Raw genomic sequence first — 27832 nt, forward strand, 5'->3', positions numbered from 1 at the left:
AGAAATCTGTCCTGGAAAGAACTGCAGTGTAGTAATTTAAAATTTGCATGGAGATTTCAGTCAACAGTCAAGGAGGTTTATATTCCACTTGATGAAAAGCAGCAAATATGGCCTGAATCTTTTAATGCACTTTTTTGCAAATGTGAACCCAAGGCCACAAGCTGCCACCCTTTCCAGGGAGCTTCTCAGTTCTGTAAAATGCCTGCAGTGCCTGGGCTCAGCCCTCTTAGATTCTTAAAACTGGACATTGACAAGTGAATAACCTGTTATTCCAAGGTTCTCAGAATTAGTGATCCCTGAGGAACCACTGATCATATTTGAACAAAATGTCATCAGTTCTCCACACACTTCTGACAAGGATGTATTAGGCTTGGAATAAATACTCTGGGCAGAATTAATCTTTGATAAAATATGAGAATTCGCTGGAGTAATGTACAGGAGGAATCATACCTCCTATCAGTATTTTACTTCAGATGAGATTATGACACATTACAAACTTCTACTACAAGAGAAGCCACCAAAAGTTGTGAATAATTAAAAAGCAGTATTGCTCCTGACATAGTATACAAATCCATCACTATGACAATTTTACAAAGATATTTAAAGCAAAGAGGTCTAAAACCATTACAAGTTCTAGCACTGTAGACTGAATTTTTAACCTTACTAGGTTTTTAAAGCTACATTAGAAATTTAAAGATGGTGAATCATTAAGAAATGTGTTATTACAGAGAAATTCTGTACAATGAATCTTGTTGTAAAATTAAAAAAAATTACCCACCTTTTCAGAGAGCAAGAACCTGGAGATTCTCAAGATGGCTAAGTAAGCCCTGTACAGCTGCTAACGTAGAAAGACAACCTTCCCATTAATTCTACTTAAAGGTATTTAAAGCTCAGCCTCTCCAGTTGCATCACCTCAGATCAGTTACATACTAGGGATTACTGATAATGACTTTATTTTAACTGCCTTCTTTTAGAACACAAAATAAAGAACAGAAACTATTAGGCAAGCCAGACCTCACCTACCTGGTCTACACAGCAGTTTTTTTGATGGTTTGTTTATAAACAAGTATTTGCTTGTTAACATATACTAAAGTTGAAATATACTTGACAACTGCTTTTTCCTACTATCAGCTTGGTATTCTGACAAACAGCCCTGCCAATATTAAGTTTATCTCATATTCTTACAAAAACTTACAAGTCTAACAAATTGATTAGTGTCCATGCTGGCTCTTCCTTGGTTATACTTCTACGATTCTCGTGTTCTAAGACAGCAAATTTAAAGTCAATAGGATTAAAAATTGCTGCTTTTCTTGCACTCTTCAAAAAAATTTTTGGGATATTTATGAAAACATGTCTGAAAAATTTAAGAACTGCCAAAGGTCACATCTATTGTTAAGATTCTATGGAAGGCACTGAATTAATGCCATTAGATTTCACATTTGGTAGTCAGAGGGATCTGAGGGAAAAAAGACAGAACTGAACCTCAGCCCAGTAGAGACTTGAGTAAAAGTAACCAGTCCTAATATTTTTTATTAGAATAATATGAGAGCACAGAACTCAAAGGGACCACCTGTGCTGCTAAGCTCTATTCCAAGAAACTGCAGAAGTCACAAGTCTAAACACATCCAGAAATGCCAAAAGCATCTTACACATCTCTCCATAAGCCATTTCAGTGCTTCCTCACTGCAGTGAGGATCACCATTCAACACTTTCCCACTTGAATGAAATACCTTTCTCCTTTAGCATCATCCTAGGAAAGTTAACCTCACTAATGCCCTTCACTAAAACTGCTCCTTATAATCGGAAGAATAACAGAGATCAAAAATAGTTTTGCATTTAAATTCTGGCTGAAGGCATTAACATCAGCAAAAGCAAGATAAGTTCTGAGAGCACACAGTAAGCCAGATAATTTTAAACTCTGTTTTAAAAATATACCTTGTTGTTTGCATACACAGATTAATAGCACACTCCACAAAAAGCTCTCAAAGTAGCATCAAATTGTCAGAACAGTTTTCCTTGATCAACAATTTTTGTCACAAGAGCACAAGCACCTTGACACTTCTCTGTGATGTGGATGCAAGAGTGGGCTGTGGTTTCCCTGACGTCAGCCCAGGTAACAGACACACAGCTCCAGGAGCTGCAAAAAAAGGCTGTGCACAATTTGCAGCAACAAAAGTTGCTTCCATTAAACTATTTCCAGAAATTCATGAGGAGCCAAGGACAGCACACAATGCTGACAGGAAGAGACACAATGTTACAGCAAAGCAACTAAATTAAATAAATGTTTCTGGTGCAGTACAAGACTGACAACACTCACAAATGCTCACGTAGTTCCAAGTAACTTCTTTCAAATGATTCCATACTGAAAACATAACTATTGCATCACACAAAGAACTACAAATTGATTTAAAACTACTTTATTTAATATGTTAAAATAGTTTACCTACATGTGTTATCTTTTGTACAGCTTTTATTGTTATTGAACAAACCACAAAATTTTCCTTCATATATTTTGACTATATCTCTGTGGATATCATCAGGAACATGACACTGTACATGGTAAGCACCAGGAACACTAAACAGCAAGAATGATTCCCTCTTTATACTTAAAGGTTGTTTGTGAAATTAAACAAGTACTAACACTGTAGTAATAGTAAAAAAAAAATCAAAGAAATTGTTCCTTAAATTAACTCAATTAATTAGCTATTTATATTATATTCCTTTAGCTATTTCAGAGCTTTAGTACTGATTTCAAGAACTATAGGAAACAGAGTAGCTAGAAACCCAGCATTAGTTACCTATTTAAGGACAGTCACCCTTGTGGTGAGGTGAATGCTATTTGCCCTGCTGTTCTGACAGGGTCCAGAACTAAATAAAGTTATGTTTTACTCCCTGACCACAGGGAAAAGGCTGAACAAAGCAGAAAGGAGACCATTTCTGCATTTAAAGATCCTGCAACTGAAATTATGTAAGCAAAGGTGAAATGTAAGGAATTTAGCTTGGTTTATCATTAACACCAGGCCACAATTGCTGCATCTGCTCCTATTCAGTCTTTGGACTGGAGGAGGGAAACCAGCAAAATGAGAAAGGCAGGAAGGTGATGTGTGCATACTCAGTCTGTATTCTGAAATTCATTGCACTGCAGATGGAACCAAACCAGGAGATGACTCCTGCCTTTCAGAGAACCAAGCTTGTACTTCAAACCTGGATCATAGCATGAATTTTATATCTAACTTTTCTATTACAATAACCGATATTGAATCCAAACTTGGCACTGCAGAGAACAGAACTGAAACCTGTCTCCAAGAAGAGCACCTAAGTCCCTGCCCTGGCCAAGGAGCTGTGCAGAGTGCCTGAGCTGCAGTGCAAGCACTCAGAGAGTCAGCCCACCTACAAAAAGACATTGTGGGTTTGTAACAGCCATTCTCTTAGATTGATCTCAGTTCCCCTCTTCACAGAAAGGTGAAAGCCAGTCTCAAATATATCAAGGCAAAGAACTGAATTGCCTTGGGAAGAAAAAAACCCCTCTCATTACAGGAAGTGAAGGCAAAGAAAATTGTAAAGCAGTAACATCTATCACATGCCAGTCTTCTCCTCTGACTGCTGCTGACAGGGCAGCAATGCAGACTTGTCAGACAAATGCTTTTCTTGTCAGCTGTGGACTAAAAACTGTATGGTAAGCTTTGTGTCCAGGTGATGATATAAAGTTATTCTTGTAGGACTGAAATGAAGGAAGAAGAGTAAGAAAAGGGAGAAGGAAATAACAAGACAAAATTACTCCTACTCTTCAAGTCTTGACCAAGGAACAAGTTTTTAACAGCTTAATTCACTGCATGCTGCCATACTATCCAGCAGCTGGTGAAATGAACCATGACAGTCTGCTGTCTTTATAGAGTCTCTGAGGAAATACCAATTCACTGGCTTTATTAAACCCTCGTGAGAAAGCCAAGTTTGAAGCTGCTGGGGACTTGTATCAGTTCCAAAGCATGCGGAGAGGGGGTGAAAGGAAACGTCACTTGGAAGAGATGCTTGGTATCAAGCATCAGCTGTGGGACATCCTCACGGTTGTTTAGCATAGCCTGAAATCAGAACAGAAAGAGTGTGAAAACAATGAATTAAGAATCAAAGCAAAGCCAGTACATTGCTTTCTTCCCATGGCAAATCTTGCTTTTTCATGATGTTAAGCAGATTTGCTTGCATCACTTTCAAGTGCCTAGAAGATGAGCTACTTAGTAATAATGTGATGTAAAGGCCAAGAACAACTGTAAAGCATCAAAACTCATGTGTGTGAAGTACCCTGTGAGCTGAATATAGAAACAGCAGTGGCAGCTCTTACCTGGACCTTCCGAACAAACGATGGAGTCACTCTTTTCTCAAAGTCGTCTATTGGAGTGTACGAGTTCAGGATCTTAACTATCTGCTCAAATTACAAAAGATTATTTTAGTGTGCCATAAAAAGGGAGAAGACAAAAAGAAGTAAGCATTATTATGACATTCTTACTGATATTTAATTAAGGTTTCGGTAAAACATTTTGCAGTAAAGAGAGAATTTTGACTTGTCACCTACTGAGTTGTTACATATATGGTGATTGCTATGACTCATTACCAGAGGTGTCAGCAGATCAAGGAGATGTAGAAAAAGCTGAATTTATTAAGGGAAACAATAAGAAAAAACCCATGACATACTAAAAAAAATACATTGTGGAACAAAAATGTGGGATATACCAAAGCAGGAAAGCATTCACCATGGGAGCAGTTAAAATACTCAAAGCAATCAGGAATAAGGACTTAAAATTTCAGCTAAACAAGTGATGATGTGGAATGCTGAAGAATGCTGCTTTTATGAAATGAAAGTCCAATGGCTTTTTGCAATAAATTATTTGAGATAGCTAAGATTCTGCAATCTGTGCTGCCAGAAGAAAACAGATGGTTCATTACCTGCACAGTAGAAAGAGATGTGCAGTGTTCACATATTTCCTTGGCATCATCATCTGTGATCTTTTTAACCTGAAGGAGCCAGGCTGCTTGAGACAGGGGCTCCAAAGTTTCTTTGGCATTGCTGCTTTGAAGATTCTTGTCCTTAAGCCATTCTTCCAAGTAGCTGATATTACATCTGGGTTAAACCATGAACAAAGAACAGAAATGTCAGGTTCCCCTTGATGAGCAGGTTACTTTGAAGACTGCTAAGGAAGAAAGATTCTTCTAATGTTGTGTTCAAATTAATATATTTTAAGCTAAAAACAATACCTGCAGGTCATAAAAATCCAACTATTAATAGCTTATTTAACTATAAATTAAATCATTGTTATATTTCAATTCTTATTTTTTCTTCATTGTCTATTTTTTAAAGCTTGGCTAATAGAAAGCAAGTTATTAGTTTAGCTGTTGTTTCCAGAAAATTACTAACATATACTGACTGGCATTGTCTACTGGCATTGTCTACTGTATGGCATTAAAACATTTATTTGCAACTGAGCATGTACAGGAAATGAGAACAATCTTTGCTGTTACAAAGCAGGGCCAGGCTTATAAAGGATGATCAGCTTTCTTCTAATAATGTTCCCAGATGGGCCAAGATTTTACTGATTTTCCTTCCCCTGAGCCTGCAGACTGACTCATGGAAAACAAATGCACTGTTTCTTCTGCAAAACAGGAGCATGTTTCCTTGGTGCTTGCAACAGGAGAGATGATGCTCAATCTACACCCTCCAAGGCTCTGTCCCAGTGCCTTTGTTGTCACAGAGCATGAAACATGCAAGTCAGCTTTTGTATCCCTGCCAGCCCTGAGACACTGCACCTGTTCACTGTGGTAAGAAAGAATTAAAAATACTGTTGGTCACATCACGGATGAGCTAGCATGGAAAGAATCCTAACCATGCCTGACTTTAAGCTTCTGACTGTAATTTTCTCTGCCTTTTCCTCCACCAGTGTTTCCGTGGAAAGAACAATTTATAGTTGTCACGTTGAGAAAGCTCAGCCCAAAATACGAAGATTTGCTTTTCCAAAAGAAGCAAAAACAACTGGCAACTTCCAACAGAACAGTCACAGACTATCCAGTGACTTAGAGGGAAAGGACATTACATACAAATCTTAAAAAATCATTCTCAGGCTTGCTGAAACTTTGCTGGCTTTACCTTATCTGCATTCCTTTTCTACAGGAGCACATGTCCTTGCGGAGAAAGAGACTATTGAGGGTGACAGCTCCAATCAGAAAGAAAAGCTGCTTCACTGCCTGCTTTAGGAGCTCAGAGTCCAAGCCATTCTGACACATAGTGCTATAAAAATAGCTGAGCTGCTGCAAGATAGAGGTCATAGTGTAGGTATCCGTGTCATCTATACTGGAAGAACGTTTACGGAATCCCGTAGGTTTCAGGCCAGAAATTCCTTGAAGACTTTCATATTCCAGCATGCCTGGTACTGAAATTTGACAGAAAATAACTGATGAAATCAAAATTCCCAAGGCTCCTTTCAGTTACATTAATTATTGAACAAAACCTACTTTCAGGATATTTTAGAAGTTAATTGATACAAGAAAAATAAGATACTGAAAAAGGCTTCCGGAGCACATAATTTTAAAAAAGTCTTTTATTTTTGTATGATGTTGCTCCGATTCACAGCATTATCCTAGACTAGGAAGTTTTGAGGAAAAAGTCTGGGAATATATGATTCAGTGAAATTTGTATGTGTTTTGTAGAAACACACATGCAGGAACACCTATGTATGAATATCAGGAGAAAGAAGTCTGTCCCACCCTCTGCCTCCCTGTATGAGCTTTCTTCATATGCTTCACAAGTTACATTTAGGTGCTCTTGGATTGCTGTTGTCTTACCAATCATGTGCTGAATGTTGTTCTCCATTACAATAATGAATTGATGATATATTTGAATGGCCAAATCACTGAGAATTTGTCTGTATTCTGAGAGATCAAAATGCTTCAAACAGTTCTTATTCTGACGTGGAGTGTTATGCTTCATGAATTCCTATAAGTGAGTAGTAAATATAATTAGAAATCACATAATGTGGTAATTATAAATTGTTACTGCAATGTGTTGGAGTTACTCATTCCATCTCTGGCTGAACACAGAATGAGTCAAAGCTAATGTCAGTGGGTGCTTCCTGTACTTAATTTTCCAGTTAACGCTGGAAAATTGCTGCGCTCCTAAAGCCAAAGGAAAGACACGCATAGATGTCAATGAACTTTGGAGCAACTCCCAGATCTCTTAAACAGAAAGCAAACCCTCTCTGCTCTCCTCTCATCTCCCTATCCGTCCCCCCCACCAAAAAAAACCTACCAAAAAAAGCCAACAACATAGCTGTTTCAACTATGATGGCAAACAAAAACATTTGCATCGTATTGCTGTAAAGGGATATTAATTTTTGGACTTTTCATTAGCAAAGTTCTGACTTCAAAAGTCTACCCCAAATCCTAACCTGTGTGAGGTGTTTAATATTCATTAGAACGCAGATTAAAAGGAAATTCTGGATTCAGAGCTTTCCCTACTGCTGCAACCCCAGTCACAGAGTGTTGGTAATAAAGCCTAACAGGTTTGGGTTCTGAGTGACCCCGCTGTGGCCACGAGAGGGAGCGACTCCAAGCCCAGCTCAGGACACCCCAGTCTATAAAACCTCTTAAAAATACAGTCAGAGTTTCCGACTGAAAAGAATGAAAAGAAACTTGAATCTCAGGATGATATTTAGCTTAACAAGCAAGTGGAATAAAGGAAAAACCTGAACAGTTTGTTGTTTTGCTTCCTTCCAGAGGTTTTCTTCTATTTTGGTAGCAGTAAGTATCTGAATGGCCCTAATTATAAAATAGTAAAACTTTTTTATTTATGTACATGGTCAGATATCTGAAGTCCACCTCTAATTAAACTCACGTGGAAAGATTCAAATGAAGCAGCAGTTTCCATGTCATGGCTTTAACCTACTTTAGCACTTTGATGTTTCCTTCATTTCCCTTGATCCATTAATTCTGTACTGTCTTATTATTTGTATAAGACACATAACACCACTGCAGAGCAATGTGAGTATATAAATACCTGTAAGGAACACTGGTGAGCTGGTGAATAGTTATTAATTAATGCTATTTTAAATTTCAATTAAAATCTGTCAAAAGTCATGGAATTATTTTATTAAATCAATCCTACCTCTTCCCCGCTGTACTGCTTCAAACAGTTAAGAAAATAATATGTGTTGGAAAGCCAAAAGGACAACATCTCAAAGTCTTCTGAATGTTCCTGAAAATGGTAAGTAAAGCAGTCTTACTATGGTACTGTCTCATGAAGTTAATTCAATAATTAAACTTAAAACCATTACAGCATTGGTAGAACAGAGCCTATCTATAGCAGAATGAGCACAGAGCATCTGAAAGGGGCTGAACAAATCCTGCTCTGTTTTCAGGCTAACACATAGCAAAGATCCCTCTTTTGTTTGGTAAATACTGTTTAAGTATTCTTAATAGACAGGCTAAATAATAACCCTGAACAAACAGTTCTACAATTCCTGTGGATATGCAGTGTGCTGGAGGGCTTCCTGCAAAGAAGTGTGAACAACACCTGCATTCACAAATGAAACTGCACTACATAAAAACACAGCTCTAACTATCTATGTCTCTTTTTTATTACCTGAGTAAACACAAGCTTCTCTAATGGATAAACTGTGCTAGAAATTTGTTTGTGTACAAACTTATAGGCGTTCTCTGTACAACATGTCCAACTGCATGAATCACAGTCCATTCCTGCCTGTGCTTCCTCCCTGTGTCTGGTGTTTCACTCCATTATAAATCCATAACAAAGCATTCACAGAGCTGAATTTGTTATGCATATAGCATGGCAATTTCAGTTTATAATTTAATTTTGTACACGGGCTGGCAATTTGATTCTAATCGTTTGGGTTCTAGTGCTGCAGTACAGTGACATGTTGAATTACACCAGCAGCTAAGCAGTGCAAAATCCTCCTCAGAGTCCACTACCAGCTTGCTGCCAGACATACCAGCCTTCATTTCTGTCCCTCTGACTTTGAGCAGTGCTGAAAGCACAGGTGCACTTCACCTAATTAGCTACTCATTGTAAAATGTAAAGTGCTTGAAATGATTTTGTCAACAACATCTTCAGATAAAAATAATTTATGTTAATGCATTCTGTGGATTCTGTGTTCAGCACAGCAAACCTCAGCTGGAGACTTTACAGGGATGCTACTACAAACCTCAAAAAGAGTGTCACTAATCATTATCATTCCCTTCTAGGAATATCAGCAAGTGGAAGTGTTGGCATTCCCCAGGTACCACACATACATCTTGTAAAGCTTGTGTTAAAAATCAAAAAGCACAGTACAGTACACTCAAACACAGCTCCTACCTTAACAACCTGCTTGATGCCATCAATGGTTACATTCATGAAAGACTTCAGCATGTCAGCATCGTTCAGGTAATCTGCATACCTCACACACATGAACAGGATGTGAGCTGGAAGGCCAGGAATCATATTAACTACAACTCCACGGGGCTTCAAACCTGCATGGAGGAGAGTCATCTGGTTTGTTATGGAAAAATCCAATTTTCAGTGTAGCATTCCAAAAAAGACAAGCACCATGCTGTTCCTTTCTGCAGTGACCAGTCACATAATAACTGATTTACTGGTGAATCTCTTGTTTCTGACAACTTCTGTAACAGTAATGCTCACATATGAGTATTAATTATATTTTCCTGAGGGGTAGCAGAGTATTGTAGCAAATTCTAAGGTCCAGCATGGGCTATGCCAGGCAGGACAACTTCAAAAAGCAAATTACATTTAACTACCCACTGGATGCCCCACCAAGTTCCATTGCTTAGGGCCACACCTTTGTTCACAAAAACATTAACATTCAAAAGTGAGAAGAAAAGGCAGGTGTTGTTAATTTAATAATGGTACAAATGTACATGGAAAATTTGTCAAATTCACTGTTAATTGTAAGTTGATGAGAAAAGCTGGTTTGGCAGCAAGACTGATACTGTCAAGTAGCTCAGATGAGGGACAAAATCCTTCTACAAGAGAAACATGAAGTACAGTTCCTTCCAGTGAAGGGAAGACATGGCAAGGACAGACAGGAGAGCAACCATCACACATGGATATAAGCACAGTGACTTACAGACTTAGTAGATGACCAGGAAGAAAGTAAATTGAAGTCCCTGGAGTGCTCTTGGGATTTATAGCTTTAGAGGTGGATAAAGAGTAAGCAAGGTAACAGAGCCAGCATTATGAAGAGTCAGAGAAATTATTTTTACAGAGATAAAGCACTTCTGTACTTGAAATATCTGGTACTGGAAAGAGAGCAGTACAAATTGTACTGGTGGTAAGAGAATGGGAAAAAGGCAACTTAGAATGAAAGTGCAATATGGTTCCATGTAGTTTTTGTTACGGTGTTCTGAATATTGTTGATATTAGACTTATAAAATTCTAAGTTTTACTAAAATACCAAGGATTAGATTCTGAATGATCCTTTCTTCATCCTCTTTTTTGTACTCCATCATTCCAATGTACTCTTTGGGCACAGTGGGCACAAGGGCTTCAGCTGTCAAACACAAAAGCAGTGTTACTTCCAGGTTAATGGTTAAGCTAATGGTCATGTTAGAACAAACTACTGGAGAAAAGTAGTTTTCTCTGTAATAAAGACAGCACATACTAATGTTCTTATGGCTCCAAGCATTATGAGTTAAGTAACATTTATATTATTCATGAATAGCTTCCCTGGATACAGTGGGATTACTTGCAGTAATAAGAAAAAATAAACAGCAAAGTTACACCTCTACATTAGACAACTTAGCAATGTTTTTGAGAGCATCCTGTAGTGAAGAATTAATTTATCTGTAAGAGCTTTGTACAGACTGACTTCACATCAGGAATCATCTGCCACTTGAAGGCTCATGGGTGGGGTTCCTTGTCAGATGCAGAACTAACACTGGTGGCTCAGAGGGTTTGTGTGAGGGTGTGCATAAACTGTTGTTGGCAGGACTTTATCCCTGTGCCTGGATCTTTATCATCTAGACCAGGTCCCTGCATGCCTATGATTTAGCTGGGGAAAAAACAAACACACCAGGAAAGGACTTCTATGTCATTGGTGTTGATGATTCCCCTGGCACATTTTTCTGAGGTATTAAATTTCTAACTCCACCCAAAACTCCACCTTTTTAAAAATATATTTTTTCTTCAAACAGACACTGAGCATTCAAAGCTATTAAACAAAATAAATCACATAATAATATCTTACATTTTTCAATAGTCTTGGTCAGAGTTTTGATCTGATCTTCTAATTTTTTTATTATTCTGTCTTTCATGTCTAGCTTTTCTTCAAGATCCTGTAATAATCAAAGTCAGTGAGGTCAGAGTAAACACAATCAAAAAATGTTTTCTACTGTTTCATGTTATTGCCACAATTAATATTATGATGTGCTTTTACTTATATTTGCTGGAAGAAACACCCTCATATCTTTTTGTTCCCTAAATTATTTGAAGAAATATCCTATCCATACCACAAAATCATAATTTCATTCTTTTTATCCTGCATTTCAGGTACAGTTTCTTAATGACAATTTCATTTCCTCACCATGTTTTCCACAGCAAGTCGAGTTGTCACTTGCTTTATCTTGCTTTGTAGTTCACCCTGGACTTCATCTTGCATCACACCATTGCTCAGTCCCTCAATTCCTTGGATTGTGTCCTTCAGATTCTCTTTTTCTTTTATGTCTACTTCATTCTGGGCCTCAGTAGTTCTAAAAATAGGTAAGAAGTCTTGTCTCTTCATCTTTTGTGAAAGTACAGTCAGATCATACTTGTCCATTAGTTATTAACTGTACAAAACACTCTAAGGCGAATCTTAAGTGGAATGTAATTTAAGAGTTTAAGTGATTCTGTTACTACAGCTTATAGTGTAGTAACACTTTTTTCTTATTAAAAAAATTATTTAAAAATTACCGTCTTTGTGTCCTATCCCGTTCCAGCTCATAATGTAGCCGATTTGACATCTCTTCCATTTTTTTTCAAAAATAAATGGCAGCAAAACCCAAAACAAAACAACAAAATCAAAGGTATTTACTGTTCAGTACTAGTATTCAGTAAATCTTTCATACACTCATTGTTTTGTTTCATCTAATGAAATTGAATGATTGATGCCAGCTAATGTAACAGAGAAATATGTGACTACTCCATACCACACAGAAAATCATATGGGATGAAGAATTTTGATACTACTAATTTCTTGCAGCTGGCAGTAAAACTACTCATAAATTTTAAATCAGTTGCCTAGGAAGACACTGCAGTTACAGACACTCCAAATCTTCAGCAGGGTATGCTTTCCTAAATTGAGAAGAACTTTTCCCTCTGTCTCCCACTCTGAGTTTTGCAGCATTCTCTTAAGTCTACCTCATAGAGTATGCCATAAGTTCCAAATGATCTTTCCTTTTCATTGCTGTTTCCAAAGGACATACTCCATTTCACATATTCTTAGCAGAGCCCTATGGAATACTTTTGGAGACTTCCAAACCCCAGAACTGAATGACCTCAAAAAGGTAAAAAAAGCACATATTTGCATGTATCTTATTTTTTCAGAAGATACATAACACATATTTTTCATTGCATTTCTTCCATTTTACTAGTAAGAAAGTAAGTAATAAGGCAATGAAGTCATGATGGAATATTAATTCAGCTTTTAGAAGTTCAGCTCCAGGGAATTCATCAAGTTCACCTCAACCAACTGAAAGACTGGGGACCATAGTGGGACCATTACCTTTCAACTTTATGGTCTGCTCTTGAAGACGGTTTTCAAGATCTAATTTTTGATTTTCAAGTTCAGCAACTTGCTGCTTAAGATCTGGGATTACCTTTTAGAGAAAAAGGAGATTTGTGTATTTCAGCACCTTCCTTCTTTTCAAATCCCTGCAGGAGTTCCTAAGTCACCTCATGACCCTGAACTGCCAATAGTCCAAACCAGAGAGAGGCTCTGGGGAGGTTCTGCTGCCTGCTTGCCTGACTTGTTTGACTTTTCTGCAGGCACCTTCTGCTGGCCACTCTTAAAAACTAAATACTGAGCTAATCAAATAGTTGGACTTTCCCACTACTACCATTGTTTTGTTCTACTTTAAAGGAAATTACACTATGGCTTTAATTTCCCTAGTTCAATTAACAGTGAAAAAACCCCCTCGACATTCCATAAACAGTTACAAAAATAATATCATAAATAACTTTTCCTTTTATTTTCGATTTTCGTAACTCTGTTTTGAAAACATTTCTTCGATTATTTTTCAGAAAAATGATATGGCATGTGCTATCTTCTGGAACAGCACGAGTTCCTTGTGTCAGACCGTTTTGCACAGCACCAGGTGTCAGGCTCTGCAGCCATGCCTGTAGCTGGTTTTGGAATGTGTAGCTGCCCTCTGGTGGGGAAAGCCTCAGAACTCTGAGGAGGCTTCTGAGAAAAATCTCAAATCAGGTTTATGCATATGAAAAGGCAAAAGTCTCTGCGAGGCTGCCCCAGCAGGCTGGACACTCAGACAGTAAATTTGGCTGTCTCCTTACACACCACCCCAGCAGGCAGGGAAGGAGCCTCAGCGATGTGCCACCTTACATGGCCCCATTTGTTTGAGCCTTGAGGTTTCAAAGATATGCCCACAATATTCTGAGAGCCACAAACACATCTGGGTTGTGCTTCTGCACCTGGACCTTACCAGATTTTCTGAAGTTAGCCTGCTAACTTCCAACCGAATGCCATCATTGATGTCATTTTCCTCTCGGAATAATTTCTGTAGATGATTAATATCTTGACTAAGATGTTCAACTTTAAAGTTCAAACCCTCAATCTCCTTCTCATATATTTCTTTCTGAGACTGGAAATGGCTTTCCAATACTCTGTTAAAACAAAAAGGAGAAAGAACATGGCAGATGCAGAACGACCTTGATTAAATGGGTCAAATTTAATACAAAGTGAAAACAAAGTACTGTGATTAACACAGTGATATTCCATTACATCACCTGTGCATTAAAGGAGTTGAAAGTTATGCATGATATCTCAGAGGAAACACATTTTCCTGACTGACACATCCACACTTATCTCACTGGGTTGGTAGAAGTTTATTCAACTGATTTCAAACTGCTTGGCTCATCATATAATGTAGTGCTTGTTCATTTCCTTAACAGAAGTTCAGCACTGCACTGTAGAATTTGTTACCCAATGATCTTTTGATTTATCTTCTAGGTCACAGCTCAGAGTTTTGGAAACACTGAAGAACTGAACTAACCTTGTGGCTTTTTTCAAGCCCTCATAAGCAAACCACAGCTCTCCATCCTCATTTAAGTGCTCCAGATCCTCTGTAGAGAGTCTAGAATGAAAGGCAGAAGCATTAGTGTGCAGATGACCATAATGCATTCCTTAAGCTTTTTTGAAGATGCCTCAGAACAAAATTACCTGCTTCTTACATCTTCAAAATCGTAACTTTCAAGAAGCTGCTTTGTAACTTCTGACATCTTTTCTGGAAAAAACCCCACAAAGTTTATAAAATTCATTATTTTCTCTGCATGTTTCATTATAAAGATCAAACCATCCTCTTCCTAAATCTAACAAGGTTCTTCCCTGGTGCTCAGTAAATATATCTGATTTACCAGAGGAATACCACCATGAGGGACTCAGTTCTACTTTGGGACATGTAGGAACATTAGGTTGATGTACCACCAATACTGTTTTTTTCAAAACTTTCAATGCCAAGTTACATCTTCCTGGTCTGAATCTGGGCAACTCCTAGAGTTCTACAGATGATTTATCATCTTGTGCTAGGTTACTACATTAAATGCTGCAAATACAGGCTTGCTCTTTGACATTATTATCATTAAACAAAATTCACAATAGTAGCGCTTGTTAAGTATATTTTTCCAAAGAGAACCCAACTCAGCAAGTTATTTAAGCATATTTGACATCATTGGACTTAGGACAAAGGACAGGATGAATGAAAACTAGATAATATATTGTTTACACATTTTTGGGTCCCTTGTTAAGCTCTAAGTGAAGTTTAGATTTTAGGTGAAATTTAAATCGTTAGTTTTTATTTCTAAACACAAATGAGAAATGTCTGAAATCAGAGTTTCCTCAAAGGGGTACCCCAGATCTCAGTGTTCAGTGACCACTTTGTACACTGTATACATATATATATATATATATATATATATGGATGGAATTAAACCACCATGGGATGGGAAAGAGAACTGGAGTTCTGTCATAGCTGACATTGAAGAGATCAATTTAAACTGGCCTGGCTCAATTCTCTGCACTATCTGGTATGAAGCTTACCCCTCAATTCTCTCTTCTGTGAGTGGGCCTGCTTTTCAACATCCAATTTCTGTGTCTGAAGAAGTTCAATTTCCTTTTGCAATTCAGGTATTTTCTGAATCAAACAGAAATCATATACTGACACAAGAAGTGGATGACAAGGGCTGAGTATCAGTTAAATCATAATTATAATTAAGAACAATTTGTAAATAGGGTGAAAAGCTTAAAATGTGTTGTGTTCTCAGGCATCAGAGCAGAACAGTAATGTGAGGTACTGAAAAAAAAATGTTAGTGCCATGGAATTGACTCAGAGAACAAAAATGTGACTTTACACTAATTTAAGGTTCGGTTTATAAGCTACATGCATGGAAAATCCCCAGAGAAATTAATACTTTCTCAGGAAAATGGAAGGAAAACAGACCTATATATTCAAATTTATAAATATTAAAGCACAATTACTCTTGAAAACACGCAATTATTACTGAAAGCACTAACTTGCATTGTCTACTACATGAAAATAATGCAATATAGTGATGTACCAAAAACAGCTTATTAACTACAGCTTCTTCTAAAAATGGACTGGAAACAAAAAAAATTAGTGAAGATAATCTATAAGCAAAACATGCACATTCTCCACTTGCTTTCTCTAGCAAAGACTCCAAAATTAAATGAGTCATGTTTTACCTGTGCTTGTTTTGTAAGCTGTCCTACTTCCATTTTTAAGCCATCCTGAATGATAATTTCTTGCTGAATTTGTTGCTGTAGCTGAATTTTTTCTTCTTTCAGGATCTTTATTTCTCCCTTGAGCAGTTCAATCTCCTTTTCATAGTCCTGCTTCTGGTTTTGGAAATTTTTCTCAAGTATCCTAAAGCACACAATGAAAAGGTAATTTTGTCTACATTCCTAAGTGAAAAAGTGGGCTTTGTTTTAGTTTTAATTTGAAGGATGTGCTTCCTTGAAGAACACTTAAATGAACCATAATTACTTGAAAATGCCATCCTACATCCTCAGAATCCACCCACATAATGGATGATAATGGGAGGAGAACATCCCTATATTTTCTAAGAGTTTTAGTATATTTAGTTTTCCTTTACAGTTTCTTACAGTTTCCAGAATATTTCTGCTGGATTGCTTCCAGCATCACACAGGTAATGAGCAAACCAGAAAAACTAGGAAAAGAAATCCTCTTAATGTAGTCTGAAGGTATTGGCAGGTGAAATCAGACTGAGCTGGAGCACCACAGAGCTTGCAGCCCTCAGGAGCAGTGACTGATTGCTCTCTTCACACTTCAGAGAACAGCACTTCTCTGGCACTGAAGGTTCTCTGTCTTGGACTGGAAAAGTAATTGGGAAATAAACACTTGATCCAAGAAAAGCATGCTGAAAGCAACAGCCATTTGTTGATTAATAACAGGATTTTTACTGCAAATTAAATATCTAAGGGGGAAAAAAAAGCTTTCTCCTTTGTATTTTTAACTGAATGTCCTTTACAAACACTGCCTTTCCCTCACACTGAATCCTTCCATTCTGTCCTTTCATATTCACTTCTCAGGAGTTCTGACTGGTGTGGCCATCAGCTGCTCTTCCTCTCCTGAGCAAATTCTGAGGACATCTCCAAAGAAACCATTGCCACCAGAGTTGCCTTCAATTCTCAGAGACACAAGAAAAGATAAGAAATTGGAAAAGCAAGAACAGTTTGATTTCCTGCATATGACTCACCACAAACAAGGATGTGCTTTTCCTAAACTCTGCATGAAGTACTTCAGTACCAGCACTAGTGCCCAAGAACATGGACAGATTCATAACTGATGTCAGCATAGTACATTTGCAGGAGAAAGAAAGGGAGGGAAAGAGAAAAAATGAATGCTGTTTCAAGGAAATAAAATTCGGATTACATACATTCGCTGGTTTTCTTCTTTTTGTACATCATTGAAGAGTTGCTGTGTGAGGTCATCCATTTTCTCTGTCAAAAAATATTTTAATATTTCAAAGACCTTCATGCAACTGTGTCCATTTATTAAAAAAGCACGACCATGATGAGAAGTTTTGTTTTAGTAAGTAATCCTTAACATATTCTGAGGCTGAAATTACTCTCTCAAGTGCCAAAAATTATCACAGTACATTTATTAAGTAATGCTATAGAAACAAAAAGATTCTGAAGCACAAAATTGTGCAATTATTCATCTAAAGTATACTTGATCTCATGTGCTGCCTGTGTCCTTTGAAATTAGATTCCTAAAAGTAGTGTATTAAAGGAAGCAAGGATGAAGCTACAATTTGAAGGAACACATGTATGAAAAGGGACATGTAACAGGAGGAGAGGTCCTGCTACTGAAAGAACAAATTTAAATTAACTCTTAATAAAAACACTTGTGCTACTCATCCTAAGCAAGAGAAGGACCAACTTTCAATTTACTACAATTTCAGCACTTTTATTAGAACAAAAGCAATTTACTTTTGCTGAAAAACTGACTTTACCCCACTATAACTCCTTTGAAACTCCCTTTAGTTATTGTACCTTTCATTTCCTCAGTTTTTTCTTGGAGTTTTATTTCTAAGGTTTCCTTTTGTTCTTGTAATTCTTTATTCTGATTCTCAAGTTTTAAGATTTTCTGTACAGGCAAAAAGTAAGCAAAATATACAAATTACAAAGGAGGAAGAAACAGGCCACAGAAGATCTTACATTTAAAGAAGCATAAATGGACTCTCTTCCTTTCTTGCTGCCTCACCCCAAAAGAGTAGTTACTTAGAAACTCTCAAATAATGCATTTGATAAATCCAGTAACTGAAAACATTACTTAAGAATAAAAGCACACAGATGGCAATTATAATTTACCTGCTCACTGTCCTCTTTATATTTTTTCCCTTTCTCTTCATATGTTCTCTTTTGAGCAGTTAATTTTTCGAGTTCTGATTCAAGTTTCTGAATTGTATCCACATCATTCATATGAGCTGAAGCCAGATTGGTCAATCGTTCCAGCAAGCCATGATTTTCTCTACTCTGCAATGAGCAGGACAGGATAAAAGGAAGTAGAAAAATGCACTGAAACTGTTCCATCGAATTTTAAGGGGAGTTTAAAATTCTGACCTACTTCTTCTCTCCATCCCATATCAGTCATGATTATTTCAACCCAGGACTGTTTCCATCAACTAGATTAAAACTACCATTTTAAAGACAATTTGGCTGGAATGGCTCTCAAAAATAAGCTGCAAAATAAACATAATGTTGAATTCCCCAAAGTTACAAAACATGTTGTACTAGAGGAATATCTCACACATCCTTCATCCTAACACTAACAACCCCATCCAGAGACTGGATGGACTTTAGAAACAGTAAAAAAATCAAAAAGGTAATTGCAGACTCTTCTGATTTGCATAATTAACCCAAAAATACAAGGAAACCCTAGATGATTCTTTCCACCCTGGGTGTAGAAAGCCTAGTAGTTTGTTATAAAGGACCATAACCCTTACATACTCTCCTGTCTTCTCAACTCAACATCTTTGACTAGAGCAGACAGGATAAAAAACTTAGCACAAATCAGAAGCTGACTGCTTCCCCTCACCTGTTCTTCTATCCTTTTCTGCAGCTGCTGAACTCTGTATGAGAGCTGGATGTTCAACACGAAGCGCCGAATGTTCTGGAACCTGCGCCTGGCCAGCCATGCACGGGCATATTTCTGGAGAACCACAGCCTTCTGCTCCTCACGCATCTTTAAAACAAAGGGTTAGCATCCCTCTGTAATTAGCTCAATCCACAGCAATTGTAACAGCCTGTGAGTCTACACACACTGGTGAGGACAATGCAGCTCAGGGAAATATCAAAATATTGAAATATCCAGGCTGCAGGCACATTTGAGCCACTGTAGTAATCACAGTAAATGGTCTGCATCCAGCATAAACCAGACAGAGAACTTGGTAAAAAAACTAAAAAAAACAGAGCAGAAGATACGAAAACCAAATGTGCAAAAGGTAAAGTATTAGGAATAACTGCTATTGTGTTCATCTTTTTTACAGAGCACAAGTTGTCTCCAGTTACCGAAATAAGACGTTTGATAGGCTGTACCTTGCGATACTTTTTTCTTGCTAGAAATCCTCTTGTGTAAGCTTGGATTGTCACAGCAGCCACAAGGATGAGCTGGCAAAGTCTACGGACGAGGTAACCCCGACAGTATTTCTGAATGATTATGGCTGCCCATGTTTCCTTCAGATTTCTTGCAGTTATAGCTTGCCTTAATTCAAAAAACAATAAAATTTACTTAGGTCACATTGGATTTCTCATGCTCATTGCCTTGGTCAGTCAAATTACATACACACACACAAAAAAAGGTGAAGATATCAAAACTGAGCATCCATTATTAAAAATAGAGCCTGTTCTTCAACCAAAGTGAAGGACAGGGAGTTATCCACCACTTTTAAATGTGCCTACAAGCATTTGTTCTGATGGTCTCTTTATGAAAACCTCAAAGCCTACACAGAGCCATGTTTCATTCTGCTTTGACAATGCCTGGTGCACCTTCTTTGCAATAATTTGTCCACACTAATCCGCACACCCCTGATTTCTTCTCTGGCTTTGAAGCTCAGCAGAAAGCCCAACTTGGCCATCTGTTATCAGCTAAGGACTGAGCTCACAGGCAGACAGGCCTCTTGGGGATCTGGCAGACAACGCTGGAAACCTGTTGGGGTACTTCTCTCATACCAGCTGAATAACTTGACCATGTTCAAGTTCATAATTACAATCAAGAGGAAATGGAAATACAATTGTGGGAATCCTTAAAATCAGAGGGTTTTGGGAAAGCTGCAAAAGGCAGGCTTCAGAGACAGCAGAACTGTGATTAGAGCTAAGCAGTAGCCATAAGATTGGTCAGCAGAAAAATTATGTAAAAAGTAGAAAAGTAAGGACAAATAGAACAATGGTCTGTGTATTAACACTGGTCTAGAATAAGTCCCTAAGCTGCAGAAAAGTATACCTAGCAAGATATGAGGAAGTTCTAAGCTTAATAATGGAGCTCTGTGCATTGTGTTTTAAGGCTTACAAGCAGGTATTGTATTTGAAATAAGCAAGCATTGTTTTAACCAAGGGTATGTGTGCTTATAGTGATTGGATAGAACTACTGCCAATGTGCTTTTGCTTTGTGTGATTGGTCAAAAAACTTTTAAACTAAGTTGCAACGTTAAGTTCTTAGTCTGCTGCCTGGGATGTGAGCTGCTGGCATCTTCCCATTGTCATAACCATGCAATGAGACTGATGCTGGAAAATAAAACAGCTCAAGGCACTGTGTTCCAGGCAGTCCCATCCCGTTTGTTATTTGTACACAGCCCCCAGCCGGCGATAAAACCTGACTTGCTCTTAGATATAAACTGCCCTTGGGGCACCAGCTGGCCCTGTGTGAGGCTGCAGCCAGGAGCAGGCCCAGCTGGGCAGGGTGGGTACCTGACGGTGCGCTGCCCACGGTAGTACTGCTGCACGGTGAGCGCCGCGCGGCGCAGGGCCACGAAGCGCCGGCGCTGCAGCCAGCCCCGCACGCGCCGCTGCAGCAGCGTGCACGCCTGCCGCAGCCTGTCCGAGCGCAGCTTCTCCAGGTAAGCCACCTGCCCCGCTCTGAAAAAAATCTTTGTTCTCCCAAACTGATACTGGTTAGGATCCTGAAAGAGAAAACAGTAGGTTCGTTAAGTTTTTAGCTTATTTTTGTAGGCCAGATATTCTCTTCCTTTTATAAATTGTCACTTCAGGCAAGCTCTGCTTCAAGACACCATCTTCCTGAATAAGAATATCTTCTCTGCCTGCTATGTAGATAGGAGTATGTAGGGGGGAAAACCCACTTAGCAGGAAAGACACAGAGAACAACATCAAAAGTTGTACACTCATGATCTAAAATTAAAGGGAGGCTCTGGACTTATCATCAAGGCCTCAACCTCCTCACCTCCTCCTACAGGTCTGGTTCCATGGGCTCAGCAGCACCTTTTGATGCACATTTCTAGCCTAGAACAGTGAGCTGTGCGAGAAAAACTTGGGGTGAGGCTGCTTTTAGGTTCCAGCTCTCCCCCTTGGCCTGTGCCAAAGCTACTCAGCAAGTGTGTCTGTGTTTGGTGTCACACATCCCTGAATCTGAGCTCAGTCCTGGCATGCTGGCTTGACCAGGACCAGCCTCACCACCACAGGCTCACCTAACAAATAGAAGCAATGTGCAAAATAGCAAATTTTTGAACAGCTCTTCAATAAGCTGCATTCCACCATTGAAACCCATCTTGTGCTTGTAATACTTGACAAATGTATACCATTTACTGTTTACTGGTTTATAAATGCAGGATCTCTTCCATTTTGCAAGTGACAATATTAATCACAGAGTGGTTAAATTCTCTGTCTATGGCCACATCATGACTGTCACAGCACAAGGTTACTGACCCAGAAGCCTGTGTACAGCACAGTAAATCAGGAAAACCAGCAATAATGTAAATACCTTTCCTGCCTGAGGAGAGATACTACCCTTAACAAAAGAGACCTTTTATTACTCATAGATGCTGTAATACATCTATTGGCTGGTGCAGACAAACCTACCTGGATCAGCCTCTGCAAAACAGTCTTGCAAATCTGTTTCTTGTCATTTATGGAGAGCTCCTGCTGTGTCATAAGAATGCTGTAACGGCTGAAAAACTCAATGTAAGTCCACCTGGAAAATTAGAAGTTAACAAATTAATTTCATTAACAGACAAGTAGGTGTTTTTTGGCACAGGGGTGCTCACTGCTATCCCTACCTGGATGGGTAGCTCTGTGCACTAATCCGAATCGTTTCCAAAACACCACATGCTCGCAGCTGCTGAGCAACTCTCTTGGAATCAAACCTAAAAAAAAAAAGCAGTGTTATACTTTGCATTCTGCTGGGTTTGGCATGCTGTAATAATTAGAACCATTCTACCAACTGGATTTGTATTTCTGCTCATAGGACACAAAGCTGCCTGCTTCTTATATAGTATCTTACTCCATACCATATATTAAAAAGAAAAATCTATTGAAAAATCTGGGTTTTCTGTTTCTTTCTCAAAACTAAAGAAGACTGTATTTATTTATTTATCTATCTCACTAAAATTCCTATTTCCTTTCAGTATTAACTGTGACAGTTCACAGCAGCAAGTGGTAAAGAATAGTTCCACTCTCAACACAAAACATACACAGAAATAAACCCTCTCAACAGCCCATTAGGAAGATACTCTCCAGGTATTTTTTATCCCATTCATTATGAATAAACCAGGATTTGCTCATTAATACCTGGGTTCAAAATTACAAACACAAGGCATGGAAAGTCTCTTTCCTGCTCTGGACCAGAGCTGTTATGCCCACAGAGCCCACCACCAGTGTCAATTCAGTACTAGCCAAGAGAGTCCTGTGGCTGGCAGATGACTACAGTGTTCTTTCAGAAGCTCTTGGTGCACTCTTCTTGTCTAATTCTGACATATTTTTACATTATCCAAGCTATTTCTGCCCTCACTGCAGGATCATGAGATCTCAGTGCAGTGATAGCAATATAATATCACCAGTAATGTGTTTTGCATGGAAAGATTTTGTCTGGCTACAAGAAAATGAGCTAACATACTTAAAAGACTGAATTTAGAATCAAAGCTGGCCTCTTCCCTCCTACTCATATATGATAAAGGCTTTAATTTCATTTGCCAGTGCACTGCCTGCCAGCTGGAAGTTGTATAGCTGACACCAGAGTGCTTCCACAGGTCTGCCCAAACAGAGACCAAGAGCTGCATTAAAGTTTACTCCTGCTCACAGGTTAGTGGTTATCCATCTGGTCATAGGAATTATGAAAATTATCTGCCACATATGACTGTACTGAAACATTAAAATTACATAAAAGTTGGCGGAAAATTTGGGGCTATGTTCAACAGTGTTCACATCTTTTCTGACTTCTAAAGCTATTTTAAATATTTCTGCAGATAACAGGGAGTTTCACAAAGAAAATGGCAGAGGTTTTTATTCTCTATATATGAATTGGGGTTAATCCATACTGCATAAGGGCAACACACCAATACAAAATATTGATCAACTAAAACCAAAGGAGGAAAACCTTTACCCTAAAAATATTCTGACAAATGCACAAGCACTAGTATCTAACTTGAAAATTATTAGGTTAAAGGATTTTTAAGGTAACAATAATGATACTTAAACATTCAATTTTTGTAAGAAGACAATATTTTTTTCAAATTCACCTATCTGGGAAGGAAAACCATGTTCTGTATGGGAAGTTTCTCCACAATAAGAGTTTAGCTTGCTGTCACATCACTACAGTGATACAGAAAACCACAGCTGAGCACAGCTAACATACTTACTCAAAAGGCAACTTCTCATCATTTGGCTTTATGCATCTCACATAATGAGGAGTGGTTGCATTGAGTGTCACCATAAGTAAAGACAAAGAATTCCTGAACTGGAAAATACCAGACATAAGAGTTTTGCTAATGAAATATTTCAGTAAAAAGTCAAATCTTGGTCTTTTAGTTATTTGGTAGGTTTTGGCTGGACACTGGGAAATAGGTTTTAGATCTTAAATGCAGGAAATTGAAGACTGTGGCTGTACCAAACAGCCTCCCATATATAAAATAAACACATCTATTATACCCCGACCTGGAGCACTGCTCTGTGGCTCTTGCTGTCCTGAAAACTGGACAGTGCCCCATGAACAGTGTCAGAACCCAGTGTCAGACTGCCCAGCATTTCCCAGCAAGTGCAAACACCACAGAATAGCAGGTTTGTGGGGTACCTTACTGCCCACAGTGGTCCGGAGCTGTTTGTTGGGTGATTTCAGAACAGGTCTGGCAGATTTGATGTTTATAGTTGAACTGAAAGGTGAGATGGACACTGGACTGTCTTGAAAAAAATTTGCACACAGATGAAACTGAAAGTGTGGTGAAAGAACCAGAGTTAAACACTGTGTAACTGCAGCATCATTTTAATCAAAATTACATTTACTATACCATAAAATGCAAACCCCTCAATACTTAGGCCAGGTATTTTGAACTGGGTATCAAACAAAACAACAACTGAAAAAAGAGTTGCAATGATTCTGAGTCTATTGTGAAGCACTCACATATTCCACACACAGAACTCAACATCTGTGAAAGCAGCCTGCAAAAGCTTTTTCAATATAAGCAAATATGGACATAAATACAGAGCAGAGCTAAAAATAAGAGCACTTAAGGCTGTGTTTTCACAATATGCAATTTAAATTGAGAATATGTTTTCAGGTCAGACGAAGTCAGCTTAAGAGTAATCCTGAAGTCTCAAGGCTATAGACTTCAAAGGGACAAGCAGGTGGGAAGTGGCAGGCACACATAAGACACCTGATGTTTTCCTTGCCCTGGCATTCTCTTAATCTCTTTTGAAGAATAAACAAAGGCAGTTGTTAATGATAAACCACCTATCAAAGGTGCATGTAATGACTACAGGAGGAAAAAAAAAAAGTTTTTCGGTTACAGGGATTACAAAATGCTCTTGAAGGGAGATATTGAAAGAAAACCCCAACATAACTAGCAAAGTAAATGCATATATATGAAGAAGTTGAATACTGTGTTTTTTTCATTTTGTATATTATTTGATGGTAAAAATACACACTTCTACAATATTAAATTAATTAATAAAAATAAGACTAAATTAATTTATTCAACCTATTAAAAATTTGTATATCAGAAGAAACATTTTAAAATCAGATCTGAATTAATTCCAGTAAAATCAGGTATTCAGAAGATTAATTATTACTGTTTGTCACAAACCTTGCTCTCTTTCAAGATTTCAATCAATACTTCGTGTACTGTATCTCTGTTTTTTTCCAGAAATCCTTCACATTTATATTCTACCTGTGCAAACACGTGAAATCATTAACTTTTCAGCAACACATAAACAAACAGTTGGCAAAATAATAATTTTTACTCTCCCAGCTGTGGTTGCCAAGAGCTCTTTACTAATCTCAAACATGATGGCTGAAACTCTGCTTTTCCCAATTCCATTAACTCAGGATTACACACATGGATCCTGCAAATTTAGAAGCAGGAAAAACTGCCAAAATCCAAATCCTTCTGCCTTCATTAGGAACTTCTTTCCTCCTTTCTTTATTATTCTATGACTTCAAATCAAGGCAGCAAAAAGGAATAATACATCTGAAATGTAAATAACTGAGACTAAAATGTGTATGAGCTACAACTATAACTGTTCCATTTATACATTCTATTATTTTTCTGCTTTTTTATCTGGATGATTTATTTTTATGCTCTTAAATTCATTATCTTAACATCTTATATTTAAATGTCATGTTACAGGCAGTATTACCAATAAACAAATAGCACTATTGGAGATCACTTTTATAGAAGTTCCAAATAGATGTGGCTAACATATCTTATTTCCTACATTTGGTTGTTTTCTGAATGAGCAACTGCTAGAAACACAGGGAACAATACTGGGTTGCTTACACTGTACCTTATCAGCAAAGTGTTGAATGATGAAAGAAGTGTTTGACATCCTTGGCTTTTCAAAGAGTGCGTTTTTATTGACAAAATTATTATACAGCTTTTGAAGCCAGTTTTCATCTTTTCCATGAGGCAACTGTAAGAATAAGAAGGGCAATCTCTTTAACAAACTGGGCTGCTGGAGCAGCAGAGCTGCTGATGGCAATAAACACTCTGCATGCAGTGAATTACAAGGCCTGATAACCAGTTCTTGTCTCTCCAGACCCTCCAGTAGCAAATCAATTTCTGAAAGAAGTTTGTATTAATCCACAATGTTTTGTATCAAAAGCAGTGATTTGTGGACAAACTAAATTTAAAAAAACATTGGTGGAAGAGCCCCTGGGGGACTGAGCAGGCCAAATTCCTGCTTGGAGCAGGACTAGCAGCAGCAGACTGCTGCTTTGCCTCCAGTGCAGGAGGTGATGATGAGGGATGAGGATCCCACTGCGCTCCTGCCCAGCCTGCTCCAGTCCTGCACTGCCCCACAGGGATGAGCTCCAGCTGCTGCCCTACTTCCAGCTAAGTTCTGAGATCCAGCTATAAGAGAAAACAGAATAAGTAATTTATAGTCAAGATTGCCAAATAGAGGGCAAACATTAATGTTCCTTTTCTGAAGAAAATCCTCTATTTCCCATTGAAAAGGGTAAAATATGGATTACAAGCCCCACCTGTAAAAATCTATATAGTTTTTGGTTTGCCTTTTTTTTTTTTTTAATGAGCAAATATTAAATTACCAAGCATTCTTCATCCAGAAGTTCTAAAATTCCCATTTTAGCTTCAATAAGGTCAATGACAGGCTGGTTGTCATAAAAGTCTATTAAAGTCCATGGGATATCTTCCTTCATATATTCTTCTTGTTCAAGTTTAAAGACATGCTGGATTTGCAAAAATTTTGAAAACATAAAGAAGGTTACAATTAGGAGAAAATAAGTACAGTGTCTGCATGTGCATAGTTGTTGTATACATAAGATAGAAAAAAATATATTTTGGAGTATATTGTATGTCTGTCTGTAAGAAAATAAACGTCTAAATTTTCATTTATATATATGTGTAGCTATGCTTACATATAAAAATAAAATATTTTTATTTCTTACTGGATAGCCACTATCCAGAAATATCCACCACTCAAGCACAAATAGCATTTACTAATATCCACCCTGAAGCAAAAAAAAAAGATAAATAACTGTAACAAAAAAAAGAACATACCAGGTTAAACTGCTGCTGTAGTTTTTCATTAGCATAATTGATACAAAATTGTTCAAAACTGTTCACATCAAATGTTTCAAATCTGAAAGACAATCCAAGTAAGAAAAAAAATCCTTTGACATCAAAATCAAATGGCAGCATCCCTGAAACTCTTTGGAGATATCCTAATGTTTCTAAGACAATTAACTAACAGTAAGACTAATGAAGATGCTAAGGAATTTCAAAACTTCTCTAAAAGCTAATGTTACCAGACATAATAAAGCTAAAAATCCAGAGTTAGATCTAAAAGTATCATATCAGAAACGAAATTTAAACCTCATTCACAAAAAAATATGGTATTTATAGTAGCAGAGGATTTCTACCAATCTGGGTGCTAAAGAACTTATATAACTATGATCTTTTAGCAAAACAAGCGCCCCCAAATTCATTACCAGCACAAAAAAGTGCTTTTTTTTTTCCTTTTTTATCTACTCCAAAAAAAAGGCACTCTGTTTCCAGAGACATTCTTACCCATAAATATCCAAAACACCGATGAAAGTGTGCTGTTTGCCAGGGAACTGCAGAGCTTGGTTAATTCTTTCCACAATGAAGTCAAATAAATGGGAGTAGATCTTCTTTGCCAGGGCATCCCTGGCGTTGACAGCCTGGGCCCTTGTCATGGGCTTCACCACGGTCTCCGAGGTGGTGACAATCTTCCTGTGGCACAGCCACCGGGCCATTTTGTCACAGTTTAAATCCAGAAGCTCACAGAATATACTGAGGTGTTTATCTTCCATCTTTAAAGGAGATCAATAAATATTATTAGGGTACCTTTAATTCTTTAACTGTCTGTAACTGTGT

The 27832-nt window shown here is 37.9% G+C and overlaps 1 protein-coding gene across 1 annotated transcript in view; it reads right to left on the reverse strand.

The window, feature by feature from the left end:
- Positions 1 to 2401: 2401 nt before the first annotated feature.
- MYO5C (myosin VC) overlaps positions 2402 to 27832 on the reverse strand; it is a 34210-nt gene continuing 8779 nt past the window's right edge. The window contains exons 10-41 of the mRNA XM_077185419.1: positions 27503 to 27768; positions 26993 to 27074; positions 26521 to 26661; positions 25758 to 25883; positions 25058 to 25141; positions 24049 to 24183; positions 23618 to 23715; positions 22040 to 22126; positions 21843 to 21954; positions 20718 to 20929; positions 19350 to 19515; positions 18850 to 18996; positions 18123 to 18287; positions 17805 to 17898; positions 17186 to 17249; positions 15972 to 16152; positions 15309 to 15402; positions 14433 to 14496; positions 14266 to 14346; positions 13696 to 13876; positions 12759 to 12852; positions 11948 to 11999; positions 11580 to 11745; positions 11244 to 11331; positions 10452 to 10547; positions 9356 to 9510; positions 8147 to 8236; positions 6829 to 6979; positions 6134 to 6416; positions 4939 to 5113; positions 4337 to 4417; positions 2402 to 4079 (exon numbers count right to left, since the gene is read on the reverse strand). Coding sequence (XP_077041534.1) covers positions 3927 to 4079; positions 4337 to 4417; positions 4939 to 5113; positions 6134 to 6416; positions 6829 to 6979; positions 8147 to 8236; positions 9356 to 9510; positions 10452 to 10547; positions 11244 to 11331; positions 11580 to 11745; positions 11948 to 11999; positions 12759 to 12852; positions 13696 to 13876; positions 14266 to 14346; positions 14433 to 14496; positions 15309 to 15402; positions 15972 to 16152; positions 17186 to 17249; positions 17805 to 17898; positions 18123 to 18287; positions 18850 to 18996; positions 19350 to 19515; positions 20718 to 20929; positions 21843 to 21954; positions 22040 to 22126; positions 23618 to 23715; positions 24049 to 24183; positions 25058 to 25141; positions 25758 to 25883; positions 26521 to 26661; positions 26993 to 27074; positions 27503 to 27768 — 4164 coding nt within the window. The 3' untranslated portion in view covers positions 2402 to 3926. The remainder of the gene's footprint in view (positions 4080 to 4336; positions 4418 to 4938; positions 5114 to 6133; positions 6417 to 6828; positions 6980 to 8146; positions 8237 to 9355; positions 9511 to 10451; positions 10548 to 11243; positions 11332 to 11579; positions 11746 to 11947; positions 12000 to 12758; positions 12853 to 13695; positions 13877 to 14265; positions 14347 to 14432; positions 14497 to 15308; positions 15403 to 15971; positions 16153 to 17185; positions 17250 to 17804; positions 17899 to 18122; positions 18288 to 18849; positions 18997 to 19349; positions 19516 to 20717; positions 20930 to 21842; positions 21955 to 22039; positions 22127 to 23617; positions 23716 to 24048; positions 24184 to 25057; positions 25142 to 25757; positions 25884 to 26520; positions 26662 to 26992; positions 27075 to 27502; positions 27769 to 27832) is intronic.

The sequence above is a fragment of the Agelaius phoeniceus genome, chromosome 13 (assembly GCF_051311805.1).
Source record: "Agelaius phoeniceus isolate bAgePho1 chromosome 13, bAgePho1.hap1, whole genome shotgun sequence".
Lineage (NCBI taxonomy): Eukaryota > Metazoa > Chordata > Aves > Passeriformes > Icteridae > Agelaius > Agelaius phoeniceus.